This window comes from Eurosta solidaginis, chromosome 3, assembly GCF_040869045.1.
Source record: "Eurosta solidaginis isolate ZX-2024a chromosome 3, ASM4086904v1, whole genome shotgun sequence".
In the NCBI taxonomy this organism is placed as follows: Eukaryota; Metazoa; Arthropoda; class Insecta; order Diptera; family Tephritidae; genus Eurosta; species Eurosta solidaginis.
Window position 1 is genome coordinate 150,015,437 of NC_090321.1, and position 14,181 is coordinate 150,029,617.

General features: G+C 38.5%; 1 protein-coding gene across 5 annotated transcripts in view; it reads right to left on the reverse strand.

The window, feature by feature from the left end:
* Positions 1-390: 390 nt before the first annotated feature.
* The window catches only part of LOC137244361 (homeobox protein 2-like), a 664,619-nt gene continuing 650,828 nt past the window's right edge, over positions 391-14,181 (reverse strand). For 4 of the 5 annotated variants that reach the window (XM_067773278.1, XM_067773279.1, XM_067773280.1 and 1 more), the window contains one exon: positions 391-2,523. In XM_067773278.1, coding sequence (XP_067629379.1) covers positions 2,016-2,523 — 508 coding nt within the window. In that variant the 3' untranslated portion in view covers positions 391-2,015. The remainder of the gene's footprint in view (positions 2,524-14,181) is intronic. The other variant, XR_010950927.1, reaches the window with a different exon arrangement.

Consider the following 14,181-nt stretch of genomic DNA (forward strand, 5'->3'; position numbering starts at 1 on the left):
TTGCCGTTTGGTTGCTACTTGACGGAATTAAATACCATTATTGGTGAGCAACCAATGATATTTTGCACTTCCACATAAGTTTTGCCATCAGCGATCGCCTTTTTATGGAAGTGCGGTGCTCAGGTGTGCAATTCTTCTTTCTCGTCATTACTGAATAAGGAGTAACAATATTTTGGCAATTAGCTATAGAATATGAATTAAATAAACAAACCCCACAGTTCCTTTTAAATTTTTTACAAAGAAAGTCGCGATAACACGAACGATAACGAACTATGAAGCCGTTGCAACTTAAATTTCATACAAATTTAACTAAACGAACAGGTTTATCCCAACAAGTGATTGCATGTTTTGAAGCCGATTTCTTAGTCTAATTGATTTTACAGTGCATACCGAAAAATTAAATGAGCCATGAGTACTTCTAAGATTTTGACCGCAAGTGTATATTAAAATATTATTTATTCTTTTATTCAACATTTGATATAATTCTGATAGCAAAAAACAATTACAAAATTGTACAAGACACTGGGCGTTAAAAATAATTGCAAAGAAGATATAAAATGATGTGATACAAAGATGCTACGGAGATGAAATGTCGAGACTTTTCAATTCCTAATTGTTTACATTGTACGGAAAAAAATATATAAACCCAAGCTTGGACTGAAGTAAGATTAAGTTTGCTCTGAAAACCTTAAGATTGGATTCGAATCATAGGTAAGTGAGAAATTAGTCTAGGCACCCCGTGAACTCTGAAAACTTAAATTGGAAATTTTTGTTTTGCTCACTTCATTTATTCCCGAGAACCTGCCATAAAATAAATCTATTACGATTTTTTAACAATACTGGAAGAATTAGGGCCAGATTATGTATGACGCCGTGACACTGCGTCACAGTCACTCACATCCATCACTATATAATACCAAAAAATTCATAAATGCTCTTATATGATAGGAGTTTTAGTTCACTCGAGAAAAAATGACTCGGTGCGTTATTATAAATTTGCCCCTTAAACTCTTAAATGAAGGGTGAGCAGTAAACAATTTATTTATATAAACCAGGCATGCTTAACCAACGAACCGATATCATTTCGTTACGATAATTAACGTTAATAAACGAAACAAAGTCATTTCGTTTCGTTTATTAACGTTAAGAACGTCAAATTAACGAATTGATTTTGTTTCGTTTTCTGCCATATCAAAACGAAATCAAATCGTTTATGTTGATTATTATTCAAACTATGCTGGCAAAGCTGATTGGTGGCGAAGTTATTAAAGGTGAAAGCATTAGACAAGCTGATTGCAATTTTTCTCATGAATTTTAACAGTACGAACATTTCGCAGAGTATTTTTGACATTACCACCAACGAATTACACAAGCAAATTACATGGAGTTTGTGGGTATGTCCGCTCGTTGTTACCACCTTACGGCTTCACCATGGCTATAGCATTGCCAGCACAATTCAAATATAAAGTATCACGTTTTTGTTAACGTTTTTAACGTTAACGAATGCTTTTCGTTTCGGTTAAAAACCAGATACAATTTATCTTGATAATTTTTTTACCGATAATATTTCGAAGTGTTTCAACGGAAATGGTGGAAATTTTTTGATAAACGATTAGCTTAACGTTAAGGTGCATCTCTGATATAAACAGTGAATAAAAATAAACTTATAAACATATCTGTAAAAACGAAATAATAAAAAGAATATAAGAGTTTTATATCAGCTCTCTCATTTTTACTTAATATTTCAATACAATATGGTTTCGAAATTTTTTATTGTTTCTATACCAAAACCCTTTGACAAAAATCTTGAAAACTGAATTTTTAATTAGAAAATAGTTCGCGCGGGGTAGTTTCTTAAATGCGCATGCTAGAGCAGAGATTGCCGGATATTGAAATCCGGAAAGGATTTTTTACTACAATTCAGATTTTTGTTATTTTGAAAATCTGTATCCGGCACAACACTAGTATTTGTGTATATATGTACATACATACTGGCAATAAAATTTAAAAGTTCACTAAAGATGTGCCAAGATTTCGATATGCTCTCCCTGTGTAGCCCCGTCCAAGGGATCGCTTTTAGATATTGTAACAATCGTAACGAGATCTTTATGGGTTGTCGAGGTCAAAGTATTCGTAGCGCCTGCTATGTCAGTTTCGCTCTCACTTTTGCTAAGCAATTGATTTTCTCGACGATTTATACTATTGCTCGTTTCTATTTCCACGATCGCCGAAGGTCGAACTTGCCGATACGATATTGGTGTTGATTTCGATATACTTGAATGTTCTGACTGCGTTCGTAAAGAAGATTCAGTGTTGTTGTTCTTGGGTAGTTGTTCTATAATGGATGGCTCTGGTGGACATTGACCCGTCATTAATCGGACTGATGATGGAATCTCGCGTTCACTGGAAATAATGGCTGAGTTGCTGTTGCGAGATCTATAGCTAGGTGGTAGGCTGTACTCAGAAATACCGGCAACACTGCCAGTTGTGGTACCTCTTTTTATTGCGGAAGTTAAGGGAGCTCTAAAATAGAAATAGAAAGAAAAAGGTATTTGCATGAATATATTATAATAAATACACTAAAAAAATAAATGCACCCCTTTTTAGACATACCCCATGTTGTAGGTCTACTCAAATATACTACAACAGCATTTATCAGACACAGTACAATATATACCGAAAACCTACAATTTTGTTAAAATCTTTTATTTTGCATGCACATTATCAAATGTTTTGTTAGGTAGTGTATATAATGCATTATTTAAAAAGAATTACCAGTGAAATATTATTTTCAACTAGGTATGAATCTTAAAGCTCTCTTAAGTTTAGGTTTTCTTATCAACGATCTCAAATCAAAACACCACAAAAAACAGTCCAAATATCTAAGAACTTTGCTTCTAATCACAAATTGTCAACAATATCCTTTAATAGGAGTCCGAGAAAACTTTCTGTTTCGTCAGGGACCGGAGATATGGGTGTTAGAGGGTTTGGTTCGACATTGCGATTGGAAATAAAGTTATGAGCGTTTCTGCGTCTATGTCAAAAGTGCACCCAGTAGTAATGCCATCGGTGGATGTCCGATATGGTCGACATTTGCTTTGTGTATGTTGTAAATAAGGTCGTCGAAGTTTTAGTCGGTGAGAGGTGAAAAAACTGGAAAGACTAGGGAGATACATAGTTTTTGATTTCATAGCCTAGCTCAGCCGAGACCTGTTGCCATTATCGCGCAGTCATCGCCGTAGTTCAAAATTTTAGCTGGTTGTGGTGGGGAAGGGTGCTCGTTCGTTTCGGTACAAATTTTTGGCGATAAGACAAAGTCGAACTGAAATATATCAGCCGAATTTCAACAGATTTGTTCCAGCCATGGAATTGTGAACACAGATATCCTGAATTAGATGCCCCAACTTTTGTTTTGTAAAACACGGCGGATCTAGAGAAGACAACTAGATAAAACCCGTAATTCCGAGTATTTTTCGTACCGTACTCATAGGATGAATGGCACTAATTTAGTGTGTCCTATAAGGGAGACTTCCAAATACCAGACGCCCTCTGGTTGTAATTAGTCTTATTGTGATTTTGGGGACTGTGCCCCAGCTGACCTACTTTCCACTATGCTCATCAGGAATTTATGAACATAAATAAAAATTTAATAAACAAAACAGTAGCTGAGCAGCTCTCAAAAGATGATGCGAAGATGATGATTATCCGTCAAATCAATCTTTAGCAGTCTAAGGCTGCTTCAACTTATTTGTTGCTCTGCCTTGAACAAGGCGGAGTGCATATAATCCCTGTGCAGGAGCCGTGGGTGAGCAGTAACGGCGGAAAGATTTCTGGATTAAGGACGATAAAATTCAACACCTAGGTGCATGATTAAGCAGATAGTCCTAGATCCTGTGTGCTTATTTAAAAGGAGCTGAAGGAAGGCGAAGAGGTTTTGACGTGATTGTGGGTGCCGATGCGAACACCCACCACAGCATCTGGAATCGGATACCAACATGAGAGGTGAGACTTATTTACTTTTATGGACTTTGTTTATGTATGTATTATTGCCTACTTCTAAAGCAGCAACCTTGAAAGTTGCAAGTCAAAGAGAGGACGTTAAAAGTGGCGATGTGCCTACCACGGATGTGGAAGTAGGATATAAGCCAAGATATAACGCTAAGACTCCAGCTTTCTCGGAGTCTCCAAAGGGAGGAAAGACTCAGAATCGGGCTGTTCCCGTGGGGATATGTGATGTAGCAAAGCAGTCACTGACTGTGACGCTGGTCGATTGAAATAATACTTATGGACAGATGACTGGTGAAAGGTAGGCATCTGTAGAAAGGCAGCTTGTGAGCTTTAAGCTCAAGATGATTCGGGAATAGCAAAGTAATCCCTTCCCAGCTTTTGATTCGGCGGGGTGGTACAGTGTTGTGAAGATGATAGCGTGTAACAACATCGCAAGCTTACGGTGGCAGTAGGAATTGCTCCAAGTGGTGGAAAGATCGCATACCGCCACGATACCAAAGTCGAAGGATACGATGAAGTCGGTACGCTGCGACTTCTGCAATGTCAGAACCCGAGTATAACGACACATGATTGGAAGGTACTTACTTTATCCCGGCCTACCGAAGAGGGTCAGCACGCAATCTTTCAAATAAACAGCCTGGGAAAATTTCCTGGGGCAGAGGCAAAATTTATATGCGAGTCAGGAAAATAAGTCAAAAACATAACAATCCGAAGACGCTAGAGGTGGGCGAAATTGAAAAGGACTTCGAAAACCGTAAAACAAAGGGGAAGGTGGATGACGCGTACGTCACAACAAAGGTGTTGGAGTTGGACAAACAAACAAATGGTGCTGGGAGTCGCACAGAGCAGAAGAGGTCTCGAGGATAACAATCGGAACATACAAGAAGCGGGGGGAGGTTGAAGAGGACCAAAATGGAAAGATGAGGTCGGAGACATCACAATGAAGGTGTTGAAGGGGGACAAACAGTTCAATGGTGCTACGAGCCTTACAGATAAACTTTATCTTTATCTTTGGGGTGGGTTCCTTTAACGCTCAGCGCCCGCTGATTTGACGTTTTCTACGCGCAATCGGAAGGAAAAGTGCGAGCTGGAGTCATGGTAAGGAAACAGCTGCACTCATATCTGCTATCTAATTAAACTACTAATAACCTCGAAGTGGTAGCAGTCCAGCAGAAAAATAATCAGGCATTTAACATGGCATCCTGCTATATGGCTCAACCCCCAACGGGGGAATGCAAGAGGCTAGTGGAAGAGGAAGGACTCAAAGGGTGGTTGCCCATAAGCGCGTATGCAAATGCGCACCATAAAGCGTGGTGAAGAGACGACTCTCTATTTTGTTACCTCTTTCAAATCGATTAAGAGGAAATGGCGGTTTCGCTTTTGGTGGGGCAAGGAGCGAGTCTTCTTGGATGATAGGGAAATAAAATGTTCTAGCTGACAAAGGTCGAGGAAAAGGAAGCCTGCAGGGACGAGTAGGGGGTTCTGCTGAGGATCTGCAAGAGCAAAATAGTGCGAAGAGAGCCTCATGAAAACTTTTTTATTCGGACATCGAGTGCTTCAGCGAAGCAGCGCGACTGGAAAAGTACTAGCCAGGGGAACTAGAGCTTACGATTTATTCTCGAGCACAAGCGAGAATTTCAAGACCCGATAATTCAAGAACTTGGCTTCTCGCGGGATCCTCGTGTCTCCAAATACTCGTAAATTTCACGAGCTTCTCGATATTCAACGTAGTCGCTGCATTTGTCTATGCCTTTCGGTGCTTTTTACTTGTGGTGTTGTGGAAATTTTTGCTTGTGCCCCAGAAGAAATCGTAAGCTCTATATAAAACACCTAATGCGTCAATCGCGAGCCTTACGAGTATTTCGTGAATATCGAGAGAAGTCGAGACTAGTGACTGTACATATCGAAGCTCCCTTCGCCACCAGAAGGAGTCACCATTGTATCCTACGCCGATGACCGCACGGTAATGGCTATGTAATAAAATACACAACTATCTCCCTGATGTCTCCAGTTTTTCGCCTTGCGAAACCTGACATTGTCACCAACTAAACCATAGGAGACTTTGTTTACGATATACACTAAACAAATGTCATCATTTTGGACTTCCACATCGATGGCTTTACGCTACCCACTGTCTTACACCCAAAAATATTGGGTGCGACGATCGATCAAGATCTATATTTTGGCGAGCATGCAACCGCATTGTACCTATAAAGCAGAGCCGTAATAAAATTCTCAAATCTCTTGCCGACAGCACTTGGGGTAAAACAAGGACACGCTCATTACCACTTACAAAACAATAGGCCGGCCGCTTGTATGCTGGGCGTCCCCGATATGGTCGCCGAGCCTAAAAGTTACTCACTGGAAGAAAATACAGGCCTTCCAAAACATTGCTCACAGAACCACTACGGGCTGTCTTCTTATGTCCCCAGAACTCCATTACATAGTGAGGCGAGAGCACTCTTGGTTAGGGAGAGAAATGAAATGCTGAAAAAATAGTTTCTGATGAGTATCCCAACAGGCATCTGATTGAAGAGGTCCCACCTACCAGGGGCTTAATGAGTCATCTCCGCAATCATTATGAGGAAATACGGCACCTGAAAACAGAACCGTATGTAGAAGAAAAATACAAACAGGTCCTTAGTGATATCCACAAAAAGGTGTCGGACTTCTATGCCAGGAACTGCCGGCGAATCCCGTTCTAAAAAATAAATACCCTGAACTGGCAGAAGGAGAAAGCATTCTCTCTAGGGAGAAGCTCGTCGCTGTAGCTCAACTTCGATCTGGATACTATAAAAGATTAAGCTTTAACCTATGATAAGTCTAGCGCTACGAATACTGTTCTCAGATTGGGGTTTGTATTCAATCCGCAAATATCTCTGTGTTGATGACGTTTAGCGCGGTGCTAGTGCTGTGTAAGACGAAAGTTTGCAGTGAAATAGGAAAGCAGAATGGCTTCAAGTGTCGTGGCTACTGGCGATAGGAGAGATAAGCGTTTTGGCAACTGGCGATAGGAGAGATGAATGGTCACGTAGTAGTGAATAGTCCCTTGAAGCGCGTTTCGAAACACTTTGCACTTCGATCATAGAGAACGAAAGGCCGGGCTTGGTGAATGGGCGGTGAATACTTTTTCTAAGTTTAAATAGCCGGACCCAGATGGTGTATTCCCTGCCATGCTACAAATCTTGAGTAGAGTAATCGATTGGATGGATTGAAACAATATTCGACGGGTGCATAAGACTGAGCCATTTAACCAACTCTTGAAGAACTTCTCATGTCCATGGTTTCCACTATGGCTCATTTGGACCAAAAATGGTCCCTTCCAACTACATTTGCTCCACTGGTCCTTTTTCTTCAACTTTGGTGATTTTAGGCAATAGCCACGATACTGGTACTTTTATTCCTTTTCCACTCAGGTAAAAGTTCACAATATTGCAATCACAAATGAGATATCTTGATGAAATCTTGTCCGCGGGTATATTTTGGTATCGGATTAAACATTTGTCGGAATCGACCGGATCGGACCACTATAGCATATATCCCCGATACAACCGATTTTTCAGAAAAGAGGTTTTTTTCATATCTTCCTCAATCTATCAGTTAGAAGATTTAAATTTTACCAAATGCTTTCGTAAATACCACATGTTGTTGGCTGAAAAACTGTGGAGATCGGTGGTATACCATATATTCCATACAAACAATTGTTCAGATAAGAAACGTTTCGTAGTTTCTGCCCCATTCTAACAGCTAGAAGCTAAAAATTTCACCAAATGGTATGTACATTGCATAAACTGTTATCACTATGTGCTTTCATACATAGCAAATATTGTTGTCTGAAAAATTTTAAGAGATCGATCGTATATATAGCATATGTCCCTTACAACGTATATAGCACACATTGTTGTCTGAAAATATATAGTATGTACCCCATATAAACCACCATTTCTGCCTCCTTTTTAACAGCTAGAAGCTTCAAATTTCATCAAATAATTACATATAGGTACGACATATATTGTTCAGATAAGTGATTCATGGTCATAACTATCTTATGCAGACCATAAAAAACGTGAAGAAGCCGGGCATAAATTCCGACCGGGGGCAATATATGATCACTTTATGTGAATTTAATTCTATTGATCCATCAACTGTTTGTATAAATTACATATTATTTTTTTTTACAACATTGCTTCAAGCTAGACACCACTCGACGAGACCTAAATAAATTGGAACAGGGCTTTCTTCAAAAAGTCGTGAATTTAGAAATAAAGGAATCCAGCATTAACATTAAAACCATCACAACTACCGTGAAGCACATACAGGAAACGTTACAAAACGGACTCCAACAAACAGATTACGAAAACATTATGGAAAACCACAGACATTTCTCGACAAAAACCGCTACAAACACACAAGACACACACAACAGAAAACTACAGGCACATACATCTAAGAATACGGTGAAGTTTGGCATGAGACTTAATGAATATGGTTTGTGAACAAGACAAGCATCGAAGTCCCGCAAGAATCGCGTTGGCTACCATGGCTTGGTCAAAAATTCGCTTTTCCAATATCAAAAAAGCATTTTGTCCAATCCAAATTGTTGCAGGCGCACAAGGCGTACAAAACTTTGAGGCCGAGAGAGGGACAAATGCTCAGTAAGAAGTGAAATTGCAGCCAAAATTAACACTTTTCTGCAAACACCAAAAGTTCTCTAAACAAATACAGGGACGAAATTGCAATAACCAATGAGGACAAAGGAAACAAGACGGGTTTAATGTAAAGTACGAATATGATCAAAAAATTAAAGAGCTGCTAAATGACAAGAACACGTACAAAACTATTAGGAACGATCCCACACAAAACTTACTGAGGAAGAACAACACCATTATATTTGACCTCTACAAACAGAATAGACTCGATGCAAAACTAAAATAGCAACTGACTTCCTCGGCTGCCAACGCACCAAGACTGTACGGACTTCCGAAAATACATAAACCGCATACACCACTTAGACCGATTTGCTCCTCTACGAATGTGCCATGCTATAAGCTATCAAAGTTCATTGGAAGCATCTTAAAAAATATCATATCCGAAGATCTCAATATTAAAAACTCCATGAAACTCAAAGAAGATATTAAACATCTCACAATAGAAGAATATGAAGTGTTGATCTCATTCGACGTAAGATCCCATTTGCAAATATACCAATACATTTGGCAATCCGCATTATAATCCAAAAATGGGATAAGTTGGAGAAATATACGAAAATAGATAAGAAACAATTCCAGGCGATACTCGATTTCTGCTTGCGTGATAATAATTATTTCACATACAATAAAATTTTATATCAACAAATTTACGGAATGCCAATGGGCAACCCACTATGTCCAACCATTGCATATATCGTACTGGATAAAATTTTGGACGACAGCCTCGCTGAATTAAAAACTAAAGACATATATGTCAAATACATAGCCAAATATGTAGATGACATATTCGCTATTGTAAAAACCAAAGACGTGGAAGACATATTGAGAATTTTTAACGCACAGCATACCAAAATAGAATTTACAAAGGAAATACAAAACAACAAAATTGCCTTCCTAGACGTGGAGATTTTATTTATTTATTTATTTATTTATTTATTAGTCTACAATTTAAAATTTATACAGATTAAAATGTTAAATTACTTAAAATATGTAGTATATGCGATATAAATAACATATTTATTCTACAAATTTATAAGTAGCATAGATTGTTGTGCATCAATTCTTATACGTATGCCCAAGCAGGCAGCCGTCGTGAGGATTTCTGAAGGACGAGAATTGCTTAGAAAGGAGCTGTGTGCCCATTAGGGAGCCGACGTGAAGCGCTCATAAAGGAGCTAACGCGAAATGCTCATGAGGGAGCTGTTTGCCCAGTAGAGAGCTCTCGTGAGATGTAATGTATGTTGTAGATGACGCAGTGACCAGTACGTTTTTGTAATATATTTATTAGGCGTATGATCTTATCACACTTTTATGCGCTTTGATTTGCCTGTGCTTTCATTAGATAAGCATTTTCTAATTTAGATTAATAGATGTAGATGACGCAGTGACCAGTACGTTTTTGTAATATATTTAATAGGCGTATGATCTTATCACACTTTTATGAGTTTTGATTTGCCTGTGCTTGCATTAGATAAGCATTTTCTAATTTAGGTTAAATGGTATAATTTTCTTTATTAAGAAAGGCGAGTCTGAAATATTGAAATTGATGTAGTGTTTGTTGAAAGCCAGACACAAACAACGAAATTTCAAAATTAGATTTGCATGTACTCAGGAAGAGTAGTTGAAAATGTCTTGATGGCCTCATAGGGATATTAGTCTTTATCTCACTAAATAAAAATGTGCTATTCACAATCCCTCCCAATAATTTCACCATGAACAATACACCCAACATTTCCCAAGGGCTCTCGAGGGAAGGAAGGTTAATAAGCTTCAACCGGCTATTATAGGATGGAAGATTCGGAGACACGGAAGAAGGATCCCACGATAAGTGACTTAACGCAAAAAGCAGGGACTGTTTTTGAACCGATTCCAGCTTGTCACGATAAATCTGATACCGTGGGTTCCAAACAATTGACGCGCATTCTAGTATCGGTCGAACTATGGCAGTAAAGAGTTCTTTTGTGATTTTGTGACGTAAGGGTCCAAATACATCGAAGAAATAAAAAATTGATTCTTAACTGGCGACTTAAGAGGGACAAATGCTCAGTAAGAAGTGAAATTGCAGCCAAAATTAACACTTTTCTGCATACACCAAAAGGGTCCAAATACATCGAAGAAATAAAAATGGATTCTTAACTGATATGCAAAGATAGTATCCTCGGGTATAATTATTAATTTCCATACAAATCACCCATGGAAACCAAAAAGATATACGGCAACCAGCCTAATAAGAAAAATATACCTTCTAAGCGATAATGAATTCACTGAAGAAAATAAAAAAAAAATAAGAAGTATTCTATTTAAAAATAGCTACCCCAACAAGTTAATAGAAAATCTACTAAATAATACTACGGAAAAAATTAGCCATCCCAATAGTGCAAATGAACCAACAGAAGCAAATACCCTGCAAAATTCGTTGGATCATGTGGTCCAATTGTGTCATACTGGAGTACTCCATGTATTACTCTGGTGCAATGCTGAGCCGGAGTATATGGTCCAATTCTAGGACATCGCAATGCTAATTGTGTCATACTGGGTACTTCATGGATTACTCTGATGTAATGCTGAGCTGGAGTATATGGTCCAGTCCTAGGACATCGCAATGTTAATTGTGTCATACTGGGTACTTCATGGATTACTCTGATGTAATGCTGAGCTGGAGTATATGGTACAGTCTTAGGACATCGCAATGTTAATTGGACCATATGTTTTGTATGAATTGTGGTTACTTTTGGAGCACTCGCTTGGTCCATAGCGAGTATTCCATACATGCATGCATGGAGTACTCGCGATTTTTGTAGGGTACCAACTAAAAATACATTGGCGTTACATATGTGCCTGGCCTAATCGGCAATCAAGCGCTAAGAAAAATAATGAAAAATGACGACATAAATTTTGCCCATAAACCGCATAATACACTAACGCCCCGATTCTGAGCGTTACCGGTAAAATAGTGCCCAGAACATTATGTAACCGAATATCGTTACCAGTTCTTTTATCCGCGATTCTGGCCCAAGTGGTAACTGGTAACTCACCAGTGTCTGTGGAGAAATTTGAAAGGTAGTTTTCTTCACTTTCACGGTTGCCACTTTGGTCCAAAAATGGTCAGTTCCAACCCCATTTGGTCCGCTGGTCCCTTTTCTTCAATTTTGGTCCTTTTCAAGCAGTAGCCACGATTGGTACTTTTCTTTCTTTTTCACTCAGGTAAAAATTCACAATATTGCCCCAAACTTCGCCACACTTTCGTTAGCCCCCATATGATTTTGAATTTACTTCAATGAAACTCTCACCATAAAAAATTTCTCAGTCAATAAAATGTACCAGAACAATAACATTTCACCTAAGATATAATTTACGCAAGTCATTAAAAAGGAAAGTGTTAGCAAACACATTGTCGTTAATTGTTGATGAAATGACCGAACTAATCAAAAAAAACTCTTGTTTTATAATAATATTAATAACGGATAGATATTTCGATCGGTTATGCAACACTATGTAAAATATATGAATATAAAAATTGCTTCTCGCCTAGCATAGCTTATAGCGAGCACTCTGCCGTGAGCCTAACACTTTCAAAACTTATAAAAAGAAATTATATGCATTACTTCTCGTTTGGCACGTTGATATTTAAATCTTTCTCACCCAGATCAATGAGTTCAAGGAATTCCAGGACTATTGTGGTGTTAAGCCACGCAAGGTAATTGAAAGCTAAGTATCTTGGCACAAGAAATATTTTAACTCGAAAACAGAAGGAAGGAGGTTTCTGTCAGAAGGCTCCGATATTGATGTCATATGTGTTTCAGAAACATGGTTTTCTTCGTTTCATAAAAATGACATGGTGAAGATAAATGGATACCAACTTTTCAGAGTTGATAGAAGTGGTCATGGTGGTGGTGTTGCGATATATGTAAAAAGTAGTATGTCCTGTAAATTGTGTTGTTGTTCTAGTCCAGGTGATCCTGTGGAATATGTGTTTGTTCATATGTTTTCTGAAAATAATAGTAGGCTTCTTATCGGTTGTGCATACAGACTAGTACCGACAGAATCGACTAGTAAATTTTTCCGCATTTATTGAATTTCTTCAATCGTTACTAATAGACTATGACAATATTATCATCGCTGGAGATTTTAATAGTAACCTACTGGTGGATGCCACTTTAAAACAAAGCATGGAATCTCTGGGACTTTTCCCACAAACTGTGCTATACCAACGCATTTCACAAATACTAACTCTTCTCTATTAGATTTATTTTTTGTCAATGATCTTCATAAAATTATTCACTACACGCAACTATCCGCCTCCTGCTTCTAAAAACACAACCTGATATTCCTAAACTACAACTTCCAAACATCATGTAGACCAAGATTATTATTCTCTTTCTGAGTCCGTTGAGTCGGTTGAATGGAGCTTGATTCGTACGTTGACATCGGTTGATGACCAGACAAAGTTTCTGCAGGATAACATAAATAAGTTATTCGATGATCACGTTCCACTAAGAATAAAAACACCTAAGTACAAGAATAGCCCTTGGTTCAATGCTACATTAAAACACCTTATCCACCTTCGTAACCAACGCTACTCACGGTGGAAAAAGTACAAAACAGTGGAAGTGCGTAGTTGCTTTAAAACAGCTCGACTTACTGCAAACAAAGCCATAAGGCTGGCCAAAGCAAATTATTTTAAGTATAAGTTTAGTTCTGCTTTGAATACAAAAGAAAAGTGGAACAAAATCAAACAAATAGGAATTGGTAAGCCCAAAAGTGACCTGTCTCATCCCCCTGATGTCGACATCAACGAAATAAATAATACTTTTGTAAGACTACCAAACTCAGCCGACAATGTGTGCATTGATAACTACTCCGCGCGTGTTAATGTTGGCGCTAGCCCTTTCGAGTTTGTTTGTGCCGATAATTGTGTTGTTGTCCAAGCCATACTTTCTGTGAAGTCTAACGCAATGGGGCTTGATGGTATATGTTCAAAGTTTTTAAAAGTCATTCTTCCAAAATCGCTTCCCCACATTACTTACTTGATCAACTCAATTTTGACGACCGGTGTCTTCCCAACATACTGTAAAGCTGCAAAAGTTATTCCAATCCGTAAACAAAATAATGAGTATCGACCAATAGCCATACTCCCTTTCCTCTCTAAGGTCGTTGAACGTATTCTACATGGGAAAATCGTATCATATGTACATGAATACAAGCTCCTGCCAGACAGCCAGTCCGGTTTCAAGTCAAAACGGAGCTGTACAACGGCACTATTATCTGTGACAGAAGAAATTCGTGAGCGAGTGGATGAAAGTTACATTGCCTTCTTAACACTTCTTAACCACTCCAAAGCTTTCGATTCTGTAGACCACACTCTGCTCTGTAGGAAGCTGGAAACCCTATTTAACTTCTCTGGTCATGCAGTTGCCCTTATAAGATCATATCTTGGCGATAGGACTCAAGCAGTATGTATAGA